General features: G+C 50.0%; 1 protein-coding gene across 1 annotated transcript in view; it reads left to right on the forward strand.

The window, feature by feature from the left end:
* The window catches only part of LOC149454976 (lysyl oxidase homolog 4-like), a gene marked incomplete at its 3' end in the record, with an annotated part of 222,569 nt that overhangs the window by 76,436 nt on the left and 124,722 nt on the right, over positions 1 to 21,411 (forward strand). The window contains 1 exon segment of the mRNA XM_089686826.1: positions 6,057 to 6,265. Within this exon segment, the coding sequence (XP_089542952.1) occupies positions 6,057 to 6,265 (209 nt within the window).

Below are 21,411 nucleotides of genomic sequence, written 5' to 3' on the forward strand. Positions count from 1 at the left end.
GACAAAACAGTACAGGACAGCAGACAAGAATCACAGGTCACAAGCCGGGTTCAGCAACGGAGGGTCAGATCAAAGGAGAATACAAAGAATAGTCAAGTCACAAGCCGACTCAGAATACCAGGAGAGTCACGAGAGTCAGAACAGAGTAATAGTAACACAAAGACACAAGACACAAGTGCAAAGAGCATGTGCGGGCCACAGGCTTATATGTCATCAGCCACGCCCCTCTGGGGGGTGGACCTCAGAGACCTGAAGGCATAAAAAGGACTCCCATCATGCACAGCAGAATCCAAGATGGACGCCAGCACATGGAGTAACATAACCTCAGGGAAAAGGTAGGACCTTGACACTGCCCTCCTCAACCGTATTGACCCCTTTACAGTGGAACTTATCTGTATCTGTGCACCACAAACCAAAAACTCATTTTTAATATTCAAAGTAACACCCCCCCCCCCCCCAAGGCATGTCTCCAAACTTTATTTTGTTGAGAAATCACTTTTAAAAACAATCTCCTAGCACGTCTAACGGTGGCTATCTTGAGTAAGGGCAGATGATTCATGTAGCAATTACTTGCTGGAATTCATCTGCCCTTAGGTTAGGCATGCAGGAGGGAGGATGTGCTTAGCTGAGAAAGCCCCTCCTCCCCTCCTGGAGACTCCTGGGATGTATGTCATCATTTGCCTTGGCCTGGGGTCCGGGAAGCAACTGAAAAAGTGTAAAAAAAAAAATAAAACAATTAGCTCTGGTATACTTTCCTACCCATGCAATAATACTAGAAGCGCAAGGAATACAGTCAATGCTCACCTCCCAACCAGGCATAGGACACACCCCCTGCCACGCCCCGTTAAAGGAAAGTTATACAAAAAAAATGATAAGTTAACCCAAAAGTGTTTTTTTTTACTACTACTATTCCTGTATATTGGCTTTTGAAATTTACAAATGAAACAATTTAGAAATTGGATGAAAGGTTTAGCGCCGGGAAACCCTTTTTTTGATAGATAAATAGTGCATTTTTACCAAATGAGGAGGAATAAGGGACAGAGGACTTTGTTCCAAATCAGGGACAGTCCCTTGAAATCAGAGACAGTCCCTTAAAATCAGAGACAGTCCCTTGAAATCAGGGACAGTCCCTTGAAATCAGGGACAGTCCCTTGAAATCAGAGACAGTCCCTTAAAATCAGAGACAGTCCCTTGAAATCAGAGACATTTGGGCGCTATGGTTGACTAAGAGGGTGAGGTTCCACTTTCATTTTAGTTTGGTGAAGCTGGTCTAAAGCGCATCAGATTAGCCGCTTCCCCTCCACCCTATAGCAGAAATATTGCTACAGGACGGCAGGACTGCGCAAAATCACACACATATATATATATATATATATATATATACGTCATTTTGTATTTCTGCATAAGAGACGCATGTGCATGTGTGCCCTACCCGCGCCACCATTGGCAGCTACAGCTGTCAATCACCGGGTCCCGGCCGGAGATTCCCCGCCGGCACCCGGCGATCACTAGGGAACAGTGACAGGGGAGAGGTCTGTATGTAAACAACAACATCAAATACCACCCAAAGAAAGCTCAATTCGTGGGAATAAAAGGACGTAAATTTCATTAGGGTGCAGAGTTGCATGACCGCGCAATTGTCAGTTAAAGTAACGCAGTGACGTATCACAAAAAAATGGCCTGGTCAGGAAGCTGGGGGGAATCTTCTGGAGGGGAGGGTTAAGAAACCATTTGACCAGCTTCAGGCAGCTTTTTTGAGGACGTTGAAGCCCCGATCTGCTCCAGGCTGGTTGAATGTTGATTACAGATCCTTCTGGTCGAGTGTTGATTACAGATCCTTCTGGTCGAGTGTTGATTACAGATCCTTCTGGATGAGTGATGATTACAGATCCTTCTGGATGAGTGATGATTACAGATCGTTCTGGTCGAGTGTTGATTACAGATCCTTCTGGTCGAGTGTTGATTACAGATCCTTCTGGATGAGTGTTGATTACAGATCCTTCTGGATGAGTGTTGATTACAGATCCTTCTGGATGAGTGTTGATTACAGATCCTTCTGGTTGAGTGATGATTACAGATCCTTCTGGATGAGTGTTGATTACAGATCCTTCTGGATGAGTGTTGATTACAGATCCTTCTGGTCGAGTGATGATTACAGATCCCTCTGGATGAGTGCTGATTACAGATCCTTCTGGTTGAGTGTTGATTGCAGATCCTTCTGGATGAGTGTTGATTGCAGATCCTTCTGGTCGAGTGTTGATTGCAGATCCTTCATGGATGAGTGTTGATTACAGATCCTTCTGGATGAGTGTTGATTACAGATCCTTCTGGATGAGTGATGAATACAGATCGTTCTGGATGAGTGTTGATTACAGATCCTTCTGGTCGAGTGTTGATTACAGATCCTTCATGGATGAGTGTTGATTACAGATCTTTCTGGATGAGTGTTGATTGCAGATCCTTCTGGATGAGTGTTGATTGCAGATCCTTCTGGTCGAGTGTTGATTGCAGATCCTTCTGGTCGAGTGTTGATTGCAGATCCTTCTGGTCGAGTGTTGATTGCAGATCCTTCTGGTCGAGTGTTGATTGCAGATCCTTCTGGTCGAGTGTTGATTGCAGATCCTTCTGGTCGAGTGATGATTGCAGATCCTTCTGGATGAGTGTTGATTGCAGATCCTTCTGGTCGAGTGTTGATTGCAGATCCTTCTGGTCGAGTGTTGATTGCAGATCCTTCTGGATGAGTGTTGAATGCAGATCCTTCTGGTTGAGTGTTGATTGCAGATCCTTCTGGATGAGTGTTGATTACAGATGCTTCTGGTTGAGTGATGATTACAGATCCTTCTGGTTGAGTGTTGATTACAGATCCTTCTGGTTGAGTGTTGATTACAGATCCTTCTGGTTGAGTGTTGATTACAGATCCTTCTGGTTGAGTGTTGATTACAGATCCTTCTGGTTGAGTGTTGATTACAGATCCTTCAAGAAGTCACTTTTATAGAAAAGCTCTAAACAATGGCTCCCTGCACCCCTTCAAGTACGTACCTCTCTGGTGGGTGAAGAGTCTGATCTCCTCTGTCATCCAGCCCTGCTGACCCCAGCAAAGCACTCAGCATGAGGCCCCCGCCATGCACTTTGGTTCCTTCCTCTGAGCCCTCTAATCACAGCAGAGAGAGGGGCTCTCTCGAGAAACCACCATTAGCAGCCGTGACACAGACATGGAAGTGCAGAACTTTGAAGATGTAGCACCTCCTCATTAGTGCAGACTGTTGGGAAAATTTAGTTTGGCTCCTCTGTAATCAGTGGAGTGGGGGGGGGGTTGATTACTCTGATCTGCTCATTGTCTCACAGGCTGCTGCACCTTGTTGGATCTATGCCATGAAGAATAAAGGCAAAAGGGGGTCCAACCCGGGACTAGCAAGGTGGACCTAATAAAGTGACCAGTAAGTGTTTATACACTGCTCCAAAAAATGAGAGGAAGACTCGGAAAACCCAGCACATCTGAATGGGGACAAATCTCCTGCTGGATCTCTATACTGACATGGACGGGGGATGGGTGAGGACTGTAAGGACACCCCATCGTTTGATGGAAATGAAATGAAGTGAAAATGATCGACCTACAGAGGACTGAATTCAAAGATACCCCGAAAATCAAAGTGAAGAAATGATGCAGAAAGTGAGTCCATTGTGCTGAAATGTCATTGCAGCAACTCAGAATGGTCCTCAGTTGTCTGTGTGGCCCCCACGTGCTTGTACGCATGCCTGACAACGTCGGGGGAGGGTCCTAATGAGACCATGGATGGTGTCCTGGTGGATTTCCTCCCAGATCTGGACCAGGCATCACTGAGCAGCTGGACAGTCTGAGATGCAACCTGGTGGCGTCAGATGGACTGAAACATGACATCCCAGAGGGGTTCTATTGGATTTATGTCAGGTGAGTGTGGGGGCCATTCAATGGTATCAATTCCTTCATCCTCCAGGAACTGCCTGCATACTCTCCCCACATGAGGCTGGGCATTGTCCTGCACCAGGAGGAACCCAGGACCCACTGCACCAGGAGGAACCCGGGACGCACTGCACCAGGAGGAACCCGGGACCCACTGCACCAGGAGGAACCCAGGACCCACTGCACCAGGAGGAACCCAGGACACCCTGCACCAGGAGGAGCCCAGGACCCACTGCACCAGTGTAGGGTCTGACAATGGGTCCAAGGATTTCATCCCGATACCTAATGGCAGTCAGGATACCATTGTCTAGCCCAGCCTTTTTCAACCAGGGTGCCCAGGCACCCTGGGGTGTCTTGAGGTTTCTTCAGGGGCGCCTTGGCAAAATTTCTGAAAATCGCCCAAAACTTGTTTACAAGCCAGCGGGTGGAACAAGCTGGCCTTTTAGTTACACAAAGTCCCAGGTTTTCATTGTGAACCATTACGACCTTCTAGCCGCTGGCATCCTGACAACCAATGACATCATCAGTTGATAAGGAGGATGTTGGCTGCCTGCACAGCATCCTAGTTTGACCCTCCCCCACCCCTCTCCATCAGTGCTGGGGTCACATTTGCTCAGTGATGGAGAAAAACTGAGGGAGAAGAGAAACAATGGAATACTAGTCAGTACCAGTGTGCAAAAGTATATTTGCTTTGGAAAAATAAATCACCTGTAATGTTGGGTGTCCTACATGTGTGTGTTGCTGTGTTTATATAAAATTATTAGAATAGTTTTTTTGTAATTTAGAATGGGGGGCCTTGGGACTATCCATAATTCTAAAGGGTGCTTTGACTGAAAAAAGGTTGAGAAACACTGGTCTAGCCTGTAGAGGTCTGTGCGTCCCTCCATGGATATGCCTCCCCAGACCATCACTGACCCACCACCAGAACGGTCATACTGATCCATGTTACATGCAGCAGAACGTTCTCCACAGCTTCTCCAGACCCTTTCACGTCTGTCACATGTGCTCAGGGGGAACCTGCTCTCATCTGTGAAAAGCACAGGGTGCCAGTGGTGGACCTGCCAATTCTGGAGTTCAATGGCAAATGCCAATCCAGCTCTATGGTGCCGGGCAGTGAGCACAGGGCCCACTAGAGGACGTCGGGCCCTCAGACCACCCTCATGAAGTCTGTTTCTGATTGTTTGGTCAGAGACATTCCCACCAGTGGCCTGCTGGAGGTCATTTTGTAGGGCTCTGGCAGGGCTCCTCCTGTTCCTCCTTTTACAAAGGAGCAGATATCGGTCCTACTGATGAGTTAAGGACCATCTACGGCCCTGTCTAGCCCTCCTAGAGGAACTGCCTGTCTCCTGGAATCTCCTCCATGCTCTTGTCTCCTGGAATCTCCTCCATGCTCTTGTCTCCTGGAATCTCCTCCATGCTCTTGTCTCCTGGAATCTCCTCCATGCTCTTGTCTCCTGGAATCTCCTCCATGCTCTTGTCTCCTGGAATCTCCTCCATGCTCTTGTCTCCTGGAATCTCCTCCATGCTCTTGTCTCCTGGAAGCTCCTCCATGCTCTTGTCTCCTGGAAGCTCCTCCATGCTCTTGTCTCCTGGAATCTCCTCCATGCTCTTGAGACTGTGCTGGGAGACACAGCAAACCTTCTGGCAATGGCACATATTGATGTGCCATCCTGGAGGAGTTGGACTGCCTGTGCAACCTCTGTAGGGTCCAGGTAGGGCCTCATGCTACCAGTAGTGACACTGACCCGAGCCAAATGCAAAACCAGTGAAAAGATGAGTAGAGAAAAAATGTCAGTGGCCTCCACCTGTATAACCAATCCTGTTTTGGGGGTCATCTCATTGTTGCCCATCTAGTGCACATCTTGTTAATTTCATGAACACCAAAGCAGCTGAAATTGATGAACAACCCCCTCTGCAATTACCTGACCAGATCCATATTCCAGGAGGTTCATTGACTTGATGCTAGACACTGATTACAAAGTCTTCCTTTTGGAGCCGTGTATATTGTGTGAAAGGATAATGCTGAATTTTGGGGGGATTCCCAGCTGGGAGTTGAACACAGGACTCAGTGCTGCAAATGTGAATGTAAACGTTATATTTATTTTTTTTCTTTCAGCATACAAGAAAGATTGAGGAGGTTCGAATACGGCCCATTTCGGCCCGAGCGAAGGCCAGCCTCCCTGTTACAGAAGGCATAGTGGAGGTGAAGCACCATGGCCGGTGGAGGCAGATTTGTGACCAAGGCTGGACTCTGGACAATAGCAGAGTGGTCTGTGGGATGCTGGGCTTTCCTGGAGAGATTCAACCCAATGAGAAGTTTTACAGGTAATTCGGCGTGCCTCAGAGAGGATTATTCTGCAATCGTTGCACCGCAGGTCAGTTATATACACGCTGGTATAGGTGCTTCTGTCCTGTAGGTATTGAGGTAGGCATTGCTGGTCTGCATTTTGAAGGGACTGAGTGGTCCGTTCTGCTCCTTCTATAACCGGCTGGTCAGGTTCAGTGTTGTAGGAAAAGCTGCAGTCTCAGCGTCTCTGTGCATGAAGGACGGAGTCTGAACTCTCGGCGGAGCAGAGATGAGTTCTGGGCATTTCAAAGATTTTCTTTGTGTGATTTTATTCTCATTAACACCTTCATGTTTTACAAGCTGCAAATGTTCTCAGGTGTATCTAGCTGGAGGTGTTTGTTTCCTGAGCAGGGAGAGGAGTTCTAGGGAGGGAGAGGACTTCTAGATGTGGAGAGGAGTTGTAGATGAGGAGTTCTATGGGGGGAGAGGAATTCCAGATGAGGAGTTCTAGAAGAGGAGAGCCACCCTAGGGGAGAAGTGCTAGGGGAGGAGAGGAGTTCTAGAGGAAGAGAGGAGTTCTAGATGAGGTGAGGAGTTCTAGAGGTGGAGAGCCATCCCAGGGGAGGGGGAGAAGTTCTAGAGGAGCAGAGGAGTTTCAGTGGGGAGAGCCATTTTAGAAGAGGAGAGCTGTCCTAGGGGAGGGGAGGAGTTCTAGAGGGGGAGAGCAGTTCTAGAGGAGGAGAGGAGTTCTGAGGAGGTTTGGAGGGAGAGGGTAGTTCTAGCGGAGGAGAGCTGTTCTAGAGGAGGAGAAGAATTCTATATGAGGAGAGGAATTCTAGAGGAGCTCTAGAGGAAGAGAGCAGTTCTACAGTGGGAGAGGAGTTCTAGGGGAGGAGAGCAGTTCTAGATGAGGAGCTCTAGAGGTGGAGAGGAGTTCTAGATGAGAGGAGTTCCAGGGAAGGACAGGAGTTCTAGAAGAGGAGAGCCGTCCTAGGAGAGGGGAGGAGTACTAGGGGAGGAAAGCAGTTCTAGATGAGGAGAGGGGTTATAGGGGAGGAGAGGAGTTCTATTGGTGGAGAGGAGTTCTAGAGGTGGAAAGGAGTTCTAGATGAGGAGAGCAGTTCTAGAAGAGGAGAGCCTTCCTAGGAGAGGGGGAGAGTTCTAGGGGAGGAGAGCAGTTCTAGAGGAGCAGAGTGGTTCTAGAGAAGAACAGCCATCCTAGGGGAGGGGAGGAGTTCTAGAGGGATGGGCAGTTGTAAAGGAGGAGAGGAGTTCTAGAGGAAAGGAGGGGAGGTGTTCTGGGGGGAGAGCTGTCCTAAGGGAGGAAAGCAGTTCTAGGGGAGGTGAAGAATTTTGGAAGGGGAGAGGAGTACTAGAGGAGGAAATCAGCTACAGAGCAGGATATCTAGGGGAGGAGAGGAGTTCCTCAAGTGCAGAGATGCTGTGTGCATGTGTGGTGCGTTTACAAGCTCTTCCATTGCGGTCTATGGGGTCAGAACCCCTGCCTGTGTTCTCTGGGCACTTCTCTGGGCATGGGTGATCGAGCTGCAGGTGACTGACGGCTGAAATGTGAACGACTTTTACAATTATAAACAATGGGGCTCCGCGTGTTCTCGTACTGTACTGGAGGTGGGGATGTCGGGATTGATGAATGGGGCTCCGCGTGTTCTCGTACTGTACTGGAGGTGGGGATGTCGGGATTGATGAATGAGGCTCCGCGTGTTCTCGTACTGTACCGGAGGTGGGGATGTCGGGATTGATGAATGGGGCTCCGCGTGTTCTCGTACTGTACCGGAGGTGCGGATGTCGGGATTGATGAATGGGGCTCCGCGTGTTCTCGTACTGTACCGGAGGTGCGGATGTCGGGATTGATGAATGGGGCTCCGCGTGTTCTCGTACTGTACCGGAGGTGGGGATGTCGGGATTGATGAATGGGGCTCCGCGTGTTCTCGTACTGTACCGGAGGTGCGGATGTCGGGATTGATGAATGGGGCTCCGCGTGTTCTCGTACTGTACCGGAGGTGCGGATGTCGGGATTGATGAATGGGGCTCCGCGTGTTCTCGTACTGTACCGGAGGTGGGGATGTCGGGATTGATGAATGGGGCTCCGCGTGTTCTCGTACTGTACCGGAGGTGCGGATGTCGGGATTGATGAATGGGGCTCCGCGTGTTCTCGTACTGTACCGGAGGTGGGGATGTCGGGATTGATGAATGGGGCTCCGCGTGTTCTCGTACTGTACCGGAGGTGGGGATGTCGGGATTGATGAATGGGGCTCCGCGTGTTCTCGTACTGTACCGGAGGTGCGGATGTCGGGATTGATGAATGGGGCTCCGCGTGTTCTCGTACTGTACCGGAGGTGCGGATGTCGGGATTGATGAATGGGGCTCCGCGTGTTCTCGTACTGTACCGGAGGTGCGGATGTCGGGATTGATGAATGGGGCTCCGCGTGTTCTCGTACTGTACCGGAGGTGCGGATGTCGGGATTGATGAATGGGGCTCCGCGTGTTCTCGTACTGTACCGGAGGTGGGGATGTCGGGATTGATGAATGGGGCTCCGCGTGTTCTCGTACTGTACCGGAGGTGGGGATGTCGGGATTGATGAATGGGGCTCCGCGTGTTCTCGTACTGTACCGGAGGTGGGGATGTCGGGATTGATGAATGGGGCTCCGCGTGTTCTCGTACTGTACCGGAGGTGCGGATGTCGGGATTGATGAATGGGGCTCCGCGTGTTCTCGTACTGTACCGGAGGTGCGGATGTCGGGATTGATGAATGAGGCTCCGCGTGTTCTCGTACTGTACCGGAGGTGGGGATGTCGGGATTGATGAATGGGGCTCCGCGTGTTCTCGTACTGTACCGGAGGTGGGGATGTCGGGATTGATGAATGGGGCTCCGCGTGTTCTCGTACTGTACCGGAGGTGGGGATGTCGGGATTGATGAATGGGGCTCCGCGTGTTCTCGTACTGTACCGGAGGTGGGGATGTCGGGATTGATGAATGAGGCTCCGCGTGTTCTCGTACTGTACCGGAGGTGCGGATGTCGGGATTGATGAATGAGGCTCCGCGTGTTCTCGTACTGTACCGGAGGGGGGGATGTCGGGATTGATGAATGGGGCTCCGCGTGTTCTCGTACTGTACCGGAGGTGGGGATGTCGGGATTGATGAATGGGGCTCCGCGTGTTCTCGTACTGTACCGGAGGTGGGGATGTCGAGATTGATGAATGGGGCTCCGCGTGTTCTCGTACTGTACCGGAGGTGCGGATGTCGAGATTGATGAATGGGGCTCCGCGTGTTCTCGTACTGTACCGGAGGTGGGGATGTCGGGATTGATGAATGGGGCTCCGCGTGTTCTCGTACTGTACCGGAGGCGGGGATGTCGGGATTGATGAATGGGGCTCCGCGTGTTCTCGTACTGTACCGGAGGCGGGGATGTCGGGATTGATGAATGGGGCTCCGCGTGTTCTCGTACTGTACCGGGGGCGGGGATGTCGGGATTGATGAATGAGGCTCCGCGTGTTCTCATACTGTACTGGAGGTGCGGATGTCGGGATTGATGAATGGGGCTCCGCGTGTTCTCATACTGTACCGGAGGTGGGGATGTCGGGATTGATGAATGGGGCTCCGCGTGTTCTCATACTGTACCGGAGGTGGGGATGTCGGGATTGATGAAATGTCATACACAAAGTGGGACTTTTAAGGTGCCAAAAACATTGCTTCCAATATCGATTCTGTGACAACATGTATCATATATGACGAAACATCATCCCTGACATGTGAAGTATGTTGTAGTCACCATCAACACGTCTCAGGAATGTTGTCTGCGTATCATGCGTTGGCGATCATGTTCACAAGGAGGATGTACCACATAATGAGGATGTGTTGCTCACGCTCAAATGGTCCTATAGGTCATCGCTAGTCATGTGACCACGTTAGTGGCCTCTAGCGTTCAATGGGGGAAGGGCACTACCACTGGTGGGTCCCAGGGAAGGGAGATCAGGGAAATTGCTCACTTTCAGGAAGATTTTTTTTCATATTATCAGACTAGATGGGACGGAACGCAGACAGGTTTAAAAACGAACACCATCGCAGACACAGTATAGAGGAGAGTATGGCTAGCTGGGGTCACGTTGGGATAGCGGCCATCGCAGACACGGTATAAAGAAGAGTATGGCTAGCTGGGGTCACGTTGGGATGGCGGCCATCGCAGACACGGTATAAAGGAGAGTTTGGCTAGCTGGGGTCACGTTGGGATGGCGGCCATCGCAGACACGGTATAGAGGAGAGTATGGCTAGCTGGGGTCACGTTGGGATAGCGGCCATCGCAGACACGGTATAAAGAAGAGTATGGCTAGCTGGGGTCACGTTGGGATGGCGGCCATCGCAGACACGGTATAGAGGAGAGTATGGCTAGCTGGGGTCACGTTGGGATGGCGGCCATCGCAGATACGGTATAAAGGAGAGTATGGCTAGCTGGGGTCACGTTGGGATGGCGGCCATTGAATACACGGTATAAAGGAGAGTTTGGCTAGCTGGGGTCACGTTGGGATAGCAGCCATCGCAGACACGGTATAAAGGAGAGTATGGCTAGCTGGGGTCACGTTGGGATAGCGGCCATCGCAGACACGGTATAAAGGAGAGTATGGCCAGCCGAGGTCACGTTGGGATAGCGGCCATCGCAGACACGGTATAAAGGAGAGTATCGCTAGCCGGGGTCACGTTGGGATAGCGGCCATCGCAGACACGGTATAAAGGAGAGTATGGCCAGCCGAGGTCACGTTGGGATAGCGGCCATCGCAGACACGGTATAAAGGAGAGTATGGCCAGCCGAGGTCACGTTGGGATAGCGGCCATCGCAGACACGGTATAAAGGAGAGTATCGCTAGCCGGGGTCACGTTGGGATAGCGGCCATCGCAGACACGGTATAAAGGAGAGTATGGCTAGCCGGGGTCACGTTGGGATAGCGGCCATCGCAGACACGGTATAAAGGAGAGTATGGCTAGCCGGGGTCACGTTGGGATGGCGGCCATCGCAGACACGGTATAAAGGAGAGTATGGCTAGCTGGGGTCACGTTGGGATAGCGGCCATCGCAGACACGGTATAGAGGAGAGTATGGCTAGCCGGGGTCACGTTGGGATGGCGGCCATCGCAGACACGGTATAGAGGAGAGTATGGCTAGCCGGGGTCACGTTGGGATAGCGGCCATCACAGACACGGTATAAAGGAGAGTATGGCCAGCCGAGGTCACGTTGGGATAGCGGCCATCGCAGACACGGTATAAAGGAGAGTATGGCTAGCCGGGGTCATGTTGGGATAGCGGCCATCGCAGACACGGTATAGAGGAGAGTATGGCTAGCTGGGGTCACGTTGGGATGGCGGCCATCGCAGACACGGTATAAAGAAGAGTATGGCTAGCCAGGGTCACGTTGGGATAGCGGCCATCACAGACACGGTATAGAGGAGAGTATGGCTAGCTGGGGTCACGTTGGGATAGCGGCCATCACAGACACGGTATAGAGGAGAGTATGGCTAGCTGGGGTCACGTTGGGATAGCGGCCATCGCAGACGACTGACCCCAGAGAGATACACCAAGATCTCTGCAATGGCGTTGTGCCTCCACATTTGATGGACTACCCGGGGTTCCCCGAGACCTGAAAATTATTTTCATGGGTTCAAGGGAGGTAAAAAGGTGGAGAATGGCTGCTCTGTGTGTCTTTTTTGCACAATGTAAATTACTGGCGTTTAGGTGCGTTTAGACGTGTAGAGCATTTGGTACAATTCTTCTTTCATTCCAATGAATATTTACACATAGTCTTGAAATTTTGGAAAGCTGGAAACCCCTGGATCTCCAATTTGGGGGCGACCCAAATGACCTATTGTGGTCAATATAACAGGCACTTAGCTGCCCAGAGTGCCCTGCTCCAACCTACCTTTATCCCTTCTCCCCCACCTCCTTGTAGTCAGGTGCAGTCCCAGTTCTGCACTGTGGGTGGCGGAGCGCTGCTGCAGCTGGCGAGGAAGTCTGGAGAAATGTAATTTCTCTGTGGCTACCTTCGTTCCCTGAGGCTGCACTGCATGCAGGTGACCCTGGTGGCCATCTTGGGGTGCCTTTTTGAGTGCCTGCTCAAAAAGAATTTGGTGCTCATTCTTATGCCCCGCTGGCTACATCTACTTAGCTGTAGGGTGTTTGGCTCCCATGCCTTAACTGCACTACGGTTCCTCCCAACCTGCCTTGTATCTGGTTCCTGACTCACCCATGACATCATTACGGGAGGGCTCTAGCTGCAAGGGCCCTAGTACCTGATGACACTACCTTCTGTAACCAGACACAATTCTGTCACAGAGGCACCTAGTGGGAGACTAACTGCATCTGCCTAAATCATGGGTGCTTACCTGTGGCCCTCCAGCTGTTGCGGAACTACAAGTCCCATCATTTCTTTGCCATTGGGAGTCATGCTTGTAACTGTCAATCTTGCAATGCCTCATGGGACTTGTAGTTTGGCAACAGCTGGAGGGCCGTCAGTTTGACACCCAGGCCTTAAAAAGTGACCAATCAGTATTGAAGAGGATTTCAACATGAACTGGGCATAGTTGTCAGAGTCGGTGAAGTCCATCCACAATCCACTCATGGGATTTGTAGTTCTGCAACACCTGCAGGGCCACAGGTTGAGCACCCATGGCCTCCATGTGGTTGTGCTCAGTGAAAGGCTTTAGCCCATACCCACAATGGTTGGTGTTCCCAAGGGCCTAGAGCCCATCAGGAGATGCAGTCACCAGCCACTCTATGGGTAGTAGTAGATGGAAGCCAGAAGGAGAATGACATTTCTCATGCAGGCCGTTCCTCTGGAGTTGGTTTAAATATACTTTTTTTTTATGAGTTGCTCCCGTTCAGTTCTCAGATCCATAAGTTTGAATTAATGTTTATTTACTTCTCTATATCATCAGCCAAGTCACCTAGACCTCCTTCTCCCGCTCATTACTCACAGAGACAGTTCAAGATGGCATCAAAGGAGATGGGAAGTTTAGACTTCCTCCCCAAGGTCCCCGGCACAACCTATTAGGCCTTCTCTGACTTTGGAGGATGACAGGAGGAAATTTACAGTAGATGTGAGGCTCCGCTCTGTAGATTTCTTCTGTAGGTCGGATGTTTTATGAGGACAGTTTATTACTACCTTCAGATTGCGCAGCCATATTGAATGCCACGTTCGTTGTCCACAATTTAGAAAACCGCCATCAACAGCAAAGCCTAATTACACAGTCTACCTCCCAGGAAAAGCCTGTGGTCGGGAGGTTGGATGGGTGAAGAGAACTCGATGAACGCTCAGATGAGATAACTGTGCTATTCTTATCGGCTCTCCTATGTTATTTACTCTTCTCCTGGTAACACGTCCACAACAAAGCCTTCTTCTGGAAAGCTGCGTGTTGGTTGGAACACGTTCTCGTCTTTCTGTTCCTTTCACCTTCTAAACACTGGGAACCAAATGTGTCGAGACAGACTGGCTGACATTGAGAGCTACATCTAGCAAATATCATGGGAAAACGTACCGGCAGCAAAACATTCCTTTGTCCGGGGTCAGGGCTGCTGTTAGAAACCACGGGGCCCCTTACAGCCAACCTGACAGGACTCCCCCAAACCACAGGGCCCCATACAGCCAACCTAACAAGGCCCCCCCCCCCATCCCCACCAAAAAAAAAAGTTTACTATGCTTCAATTATGAATGAATACAGTGAGTGATTGGTACCAATCACCCATTGTGTTCATTCGTGAATGAAAGGGGCTGGTAAATTACTGGAACCGATGCGCTGTATGTTTCTCTCTGCAGGGGGTACAGGACCGTATGATCGCTCTGATGCTCAATGAACAGATGTCAAGTATCCATAACAGGGGTGGACTGACAACTCATGGGGCCCCCGGGCAATAGGGGATCATGGGGCCCCTGTGTCCTTGCCCAAACTCAAAAAAGCCTATGAAAAAGGTACCAGGGGCATCTCATGGGGCCCCCTACTGACCCCGGGCTCTCGGGCAGTGCCTGAGTTTCCAAATGGTCAGTCCGCCCCGATCCGTAATGACTCCCAATGGATATTTTTGAAAATATGGGAGGCATGGCTGACATATGCTTTTCTCAAGCTCTCCCCGGCTCGTCTGGGTTTCTGATGCTGTACGGTGTTGGCGTTCCCGGATTCCAGCTTGTGGTCTTGTTTTCTTCTTCCTTCTTTACTCTTTATTCCCTGTTTGAATCTGAGGTGGTAGATACTTGCTGGTATATTGTTGGTGTTATATCACTGTTTTTGTATTTTCTGTGCCTTTAATGGCCCCTATGTTGGGCGCGCCTTTTACATTGTTGATGTTACAGCTCTGTTCTCTTTATTTCTTATGTGCCACGGATAGCCCCGGCGTGGCCGTGTCTTTTGCTCTGGTTTTTCTTTGTTAAATTGTTTTTAAAAAGTTCATAAAAATCATTGAAATACAGAACTAAATGTCTTTATCCTGAAATATCCCCTCGTATTGTGATTACTGTAAGTTAGCAGGTAGAGATAGAGAAGGTCTAAATCCTTTGCAGCAACTAATTAACTCTCTTCACGCTCCTGTGCACCTCCAATACAGCAAAGTGTGCATTAAAAACAGGGCAGGGGTTCTTGGCACACACAAACTATATGACCAGTCATCGGCAGTCCGATTAATTCGCGTTCAGTAGGGTTGAGGTCAGGTCTCTGTGCAGGACACTCGGGTTCCTCCACACCAAACTCCATGTCTTTGTGGAGCTGTCATTGTACACAGGGGCACAAATCAGCACTGACATGGCGGTCAATAACTTTGTTAATGGCCTTGATAACTACAGTGATCACATTTTTTTGATATGTTTATTGCTCTGTGCACGCCCACATTACATGGCCAAGATTTGTGGACACTTGACCATCACCTTTAAGTGTGTAGGACATCCCATTCCAAATCCATGGCCATTATGATAGAGTTTGTTTTTTTTACATCGGTGGTCCTGTGAGATTCACATTTTTGGTCTTCTTATATTCAGACATGTGGGTGGATGTGGGTTCCCGCTATGTTTCCAGCCATTCTGAGCTGGTCTTCTCTTTCCTTGGCTGGGGTATATAAATTAGAGGTGGAGCTGTTAGGTTGTGTCAGGGACCATTGCGACGCATGGGTCTGCACATGCGTAGGTGTCTGTCAAGACATGCAGGCAGCAGGGCACTAGGACCCAGGCGCATCCTCTGCAAGGTGTGGTGCCACCTACAGTGAAGACAACAAACTGCACCTGTGTGTAGGGGTGAACGCCGCTCAAACCGATCCTCAAGTCAGAGAACAACATTGTGTATGATGGAGGGCCTCAGCTGTGGCTCAAGCCACGCCCTCGGAAGTGTTCGCCCCGCCCATAGGGGGCTTGGTCACAGAGGCTAGGCAAGCCCCCTATGGACGGGGCGAAATGCGTCAGCGGCCAAGACTGAGTAACTTGGGCCGCTGCTCCCTCTCTCAGGGTGATTATCCTTCACAAACAGCCTCGAGGGGCACCAGAAGCTCTTCAGTGGTTCTCCACAACAGCCTCAAGGGGCACCAGAAGCTCTTCAGTGGTTCTCCACAACAGCCTCGAGGGGCACCAGAAGCTCTTCAGTGGTTCTCCACAACAGCCTCGAGGGGCACCAGAAGCTCTTCAGTGGTTCTCCACAACAGCCTCGAGGGGCACCAGAAGCTCTTCAGTGGTTCTCCACAACAGCCTCGAGGGGCACCAGAAGCTCTTCAGTGGTTCTCCACAACAGCCTCGAGGGGCACCAGAAGCTCTTCAGTGGTTCTCCACAACAGCCTCGAGGGGCACCAGAAGCTCTTCAGTGGTTCTCCACAACAGCCTCGAGGGGCACCAGAAGCTCTTCAGTGGTTCTCCACAACAGCCTCGAGGGGCACCAGAAGCTCTTCAGTGGTTCTCCACACACTGCACCTGCCTACAGGTTGACGAAACGCAGATTGTACAGATAAAGATTTGGATTCCTTCACGTGTGTATGTCAGTTAGAAGATGCAAATATACCTTTTGTTTCCACAAAAATAAACTCTTCTTATGTTAAATATGGGAACTGTTTCCATTGACTCTTGACTGTTGTCATGGTAACTGCAATTCAATAATGAGTTTAAACTGTGAAAACTTGTCATTTTCATACAAATGAGCCAACATCACCGTATATAATGTAAATAATTCCAAGTAATATGTCACATGAGAAGAGTAGTGAAGCAACCAGAGCTCTATGTCACAGAAATACGAGAACCTCGACATCTGGAGAAGTTTTAGTGTGTGTATAGGTAATGCCGGAGCAATCAATAATGCAGTGCGAGCCGCGAGATTTATTTATCCGATTAGGGATTTAGCACAGAGCGCGTTTTCATGAAATGTTTTTATTCCTTTTGTTGGTGAAGGAGAAACAGTCCTCAGCCAATTTAGAGTCACTTCTGGACAACTTTGTCTTCTTCTCTCTTTGTTAGGAGTTCATTTCATTGTCTTCTCACTTTTATCTCTGTTATTGCATTTTATAGGACAATTATGATTGGCTATCTCTGTATTCAGGTCATGCAATCTGGTGGGGAAAATAAGGTTCCATCTCTGATAGGAATATGTGGAACACGGCACAGTCATGAGGATAGAATGGTAATGGCGTGTAGAGTTACCCCATGCATGGTATGTGAGGGCTTTTCTGGTTCCAGCTTGGACATGGGATCACAGGAACCGACATAGACTTTGAGGTCACCTAAAGCAGTGGTGGGCAACCTTTTTTTCAACTGAGCCAAATCTCGCCAAAACCACGATTGAAATTTATTTTGAGAGCCACATTTTTAAAACTGAAAATACATAGGATGGTACACTGTTTTTAGTTTCAATAAGTTTATTATAGTAATTCATCCCCCATATAGTAATTCATCCCCCATATAGTAATTCATCCCCCATATAGTAATTCATCCCCCATAGTAATTCATCCCCCATAGTAATTCATCCCCCATATAGTAATTCATCCCCCATATAGTAATACATCCCCCATATAGTAATTCATCCCCCATATAGTAATTCATCCCCCATAGTAATTCATCCCCCATAGTAATTCATCCCCCATATAGTAATTCATCCCCCATAGTAATTCATCCCCCATATAGTAATACATCCCCCATATAGTAATACATCCCCCATATAGTAATTCATCCCCCATATAGTAATTCATCCCCCATAGTAATTCATCCCCCATATAGTAATTCATCCCCCATATAGTAATTCATCCCCCATAGTAATTCATCCCCCATAGTAATTCATCCCCCATATAGTAATTCATCCCCCATAGTAATTCATCCCCCATAGTAATTCATCCCCCATAGTAATTCATCCCCCATATAGTAATTCATCCCCCATAGTAATTAATCCCCCATATAGTAATTCATCCCCCATAGTAATTCATCCCCCATATAGTAATTCATCCCCCATATAGTAATTCATCCCCCATAGTAATTCATCCCCCATAGTAATTGATCCCCCATATAGTAATTCATCCCCCATAGTAATTCATCCCCCATATAGTAATTCATCCCCCATATAGTAATTCATCCCCCATAGTAATTCATCCCCCATATAGTAATTCATCCCCCTTATAGTAATTCATCCCCCATAGTAATTCATCCCCCCTATAGTAATTCATCCCCCCTATAGTAATTCATCCCCCATATAGTAATTCATCCCCCATATAGTAATATATCCCCCATATAGTAATTCATCCCCCATATAGTAATTCATCCCCCATATAGTAATTCATCCCCCATATAGTAATTCATCCCCCATAGTAATATATCCCCCATATAGTAATTTATGCCCCATATAGTAATTCATTCCCCATATTGTGTCAATTCACTTACCTTTGCTCCGCGCGTTCCTCTCGCCGTGTTCCCGCGCCGTTCCGGTCTTCAGGGCGGACTGTGAGAGGAGCCTAGCTCCTCTCACGTTCGTCACGCTGCCCCGCCTACACACATCCTGACAGCCAATCACTGGCTATCAGGATGTGAATGGCAGCGAGACTGGCCAATCATTGCATTTGAGCGCGCTGCCCTGGCTGTTTTTTTTTTTTGGATCACGCTGCAGAGTCCCTGCCGCCCGAGAGGAGGGAGGGGAGCGGGCGCCCGGCACACAAGAGCCGCATTAAAGCGTGTAAAGAGCCGCATGTGGCTCGCGAGCCGCGGCTTCCCGACCACTGACCTAAAGGTTAAATGCTCCTTTGACTGCACTTTTATTTTTTAAATTGTACTCTGCTCAACAAAATGTAAGGAACACTTTGAACTCAGAATGTTCCTCAGTAGTCTGTGTGGCCCCCACGTGCTTGTATGCATGCCTGACAACGTCGGGGGAGGCTCCTAATGAGACCACAGATGGTGTCCTGGGGGATTTCCTCCCAGATCTGGACCAGGACATCACGGAGCTACTGGAAAGTCTGAGGTGCAACCTGGCGATGTCAGATGGCCCGACCGAAACATGACATCCCAGAGGTGTTCTATTGGATTTAGGTCAGGCAAGCGTGGGGGCCATTCAATGGTATCAATTCCTTCATCCTCCAGGAACTGCCTGCATACTCTCCTCACATGAGGCCGGGCATTGTCGTGCACCAGGAGGAACCCAGGACTCACTGCACCAGGAGGAACCCAGGACCCACTGCACCAGGAGGAACCCAGGACCCACTGCACCAGGAGGAACCCAGGACCCACTGCACCAGGAGGAATCCAGGACCCACTGCACCAGGAGGAACCCAGGACCCATTGCACCAGGAGGAACCCAGGACCCACTGCACCAGGAGGAACCCGGACCCATGGCACCAGGAGGAACCCAGGATCCACTGCACCAGGAGGAACCCAGGACCCATTGCACCAGCATAGGGTCTGACAATGGGTCCAAGGATTTCATCCCGATACCTAATGGCAGTCAGGATGCCATTGTCTAGCCTGTAGAGGTCTGTGTGTCCCTCCATGGATATGCCTCCCCAGACCATCACTGACCCACCACCATATCGGTCATGCTGAACCATGTTACAGGCAGCAGAACGTTCTCCACGGCTTCTCCAGACCCTTTCATGTCTGTCACATGTGCTCAGGGTGAACCTGCTCTCATCTGTGAAAAGCACAGGGCGCCAGTGGTGGACCGGCCAATTCTGGGGTTCAATGGCCAATGCCAATCCAGCTCTATGGTGCCGGGCAGTGAGCACACGGCCCACTAGAGGACGTCGGGCCCTCAGACCACCCTCATGAAGTCTGTTTCTGATTGTTTGGTCAGAGACATTCACACCAGTGGCCTGCTGGAGGTCATTTTGTAGGGCTCTGGCAGAGCTCATCCTGTTCCTCCTTGCACAAAGGAGCAGATACCGGTCCTGCTGATGGGTTAAGGACCTTCTACAGCCCTGTCCAGCCCTCCTAGAGGAACTGCCTGTCTCCTGCAATCTCCTCCATACTCGTCTCCTGGAACCTCCTCCATACTCTTGAGGCTGGGAGACACAGCAAACCTTCTGGCAATGGCAGGTATTGATGTGCCATCCTGGAGGAGTTGGACTGCCTGTGCAACCTCTGTAGGGTCCAGGTATGGCCTCATGCTACCAGTAGTGACACCGACCCGAGCCAAATGCAAAACTAGTGAAAAACACTCAGAAAAAGATGAGTAGGGAAAAAATGTCATTGGCCTCCACCTGTAAAACCATTCCTGTTTTGGGGGTCGTCTCACTGTTGCCCATCTAGTGCACCTGTTGTCAATCTCATTAACACCAAAGCAGCTGAAACTGATGAACAACCCCCTCTGCAACTTCCCTGACCAGATCCATATCCCAGGAGTGTCATGGACTTGATGCCAGACTCGGATTAAAAAGTGTTCCTTTAATTTTTTTGAGCCGTGTATATTAGAATGTAGACATTACAACTCTCTCATAAACATAAACCACCTACAACTAACCAACCAGCCGCTCAGCACCACTTCTCACTGATGGCTCATGATTCACAGCAGGAGAAACAAAGCTGGCCTATGACTGATAGAACTGACACCATAGAAGGGAGAATCTGGCTGTTGACCGAGGAGAGCACTGATAGATCTTTTGCTTTTCACTTAAAGTACTGAGAGATCTAAAGACTGCTTACAAATAACGCCTGGTCACTGATGGTCCATCCAACCTGTGATAGGTAAGAAGAAGCAAGACACAGGCAAGGTTCAAGTAGAATTCCAGCCTAAACCCAACTATACTTGGGAATGCTCCCTCCCCCCACCGAACACCAATGCTGACTATCCTGCCTAAGAAAATGTATCTACTTACCCAGTAGAAAAAAAATAGGTGCCGAAACTCCCCCCTTCTGAGTCACTTCTTGTCTCCACCCCCCTACCCACCTCTGAGCACCTTCACTTGTTTCCACCCCCTACCCACCTCTGAGCACCTTCACTTGTCTCCACCCCCCTACCCACCTCTGAGCACCTTCACTTGTTTCCACCCCCTACCCACCTCTGAGCACCTTCACTTGTCTCCACCCCCCTACCCACCTCTGAGCACCTTCACTTGGTTCCACCCCCTACTCACCTCAGAGCACCTTCACTTGGTTCCACCCCCTACTCACCTCTGAGCACCTTCACTTCGCTCCACCCCCCTACCCACCTCTGAGCACCTTCACTTGTCTCCACCCCCCTACCCACCTCTGAGCACCTTCACTTGTCTCCACCCCCCTACCCACCTCTGAGCACCTTCACTTGGTTCCACCCCCTACTCACCTCAGAGCACCTTCACTTGGTTCCACCCCCTACTCACCTCTGAGCACCTTCACTTGTCTCCACCCCCCTACCCACCTCTGAGCACCTTCACTTGTCTCCACCCCCCTACCCACCTCTGAGCACCTTCACTTGTCTCCACCCCCCTACCGACCTCTGAGCACCTTCACTTGGTTCCACCCCCTACCCACCTCCCAGTACCTCTCTTTTACAGAATAAAAATAGGTGCCGAAACTCCCCCCTTCTGAGTCACTTCTTGTCTCCACCCCCCTACCCACCTCTGAGCACCTTCACTTGTTTCCACCCCCTACCCACCTCTGAGCACCTTCACTTGTCTCCACCCCCCCTACCCACCTCTGAGCACCTTCACTTGGTTCCACCCCCTACTCACCTCAGAGCACCTTCACTTGGTTCCACCCCCTACTCA

The sequence above is a fragment of the Staurois parvus genome, unplaced genomic scaffold, assembly GCF_062004578.1.
Source record: "Staurois parvus isolate SC_StPar_1 unplaced genomic scaffold, SC_StPar_1.0 ptg000413l, whole genome shotgun sequence".
NCBI classification, from domain to species: domain Eukaryota; kingdom Metazoa; phylum Chordata; class Amphibia; order Anura; family Ranidae; genus Staurois; species Staurois parvus.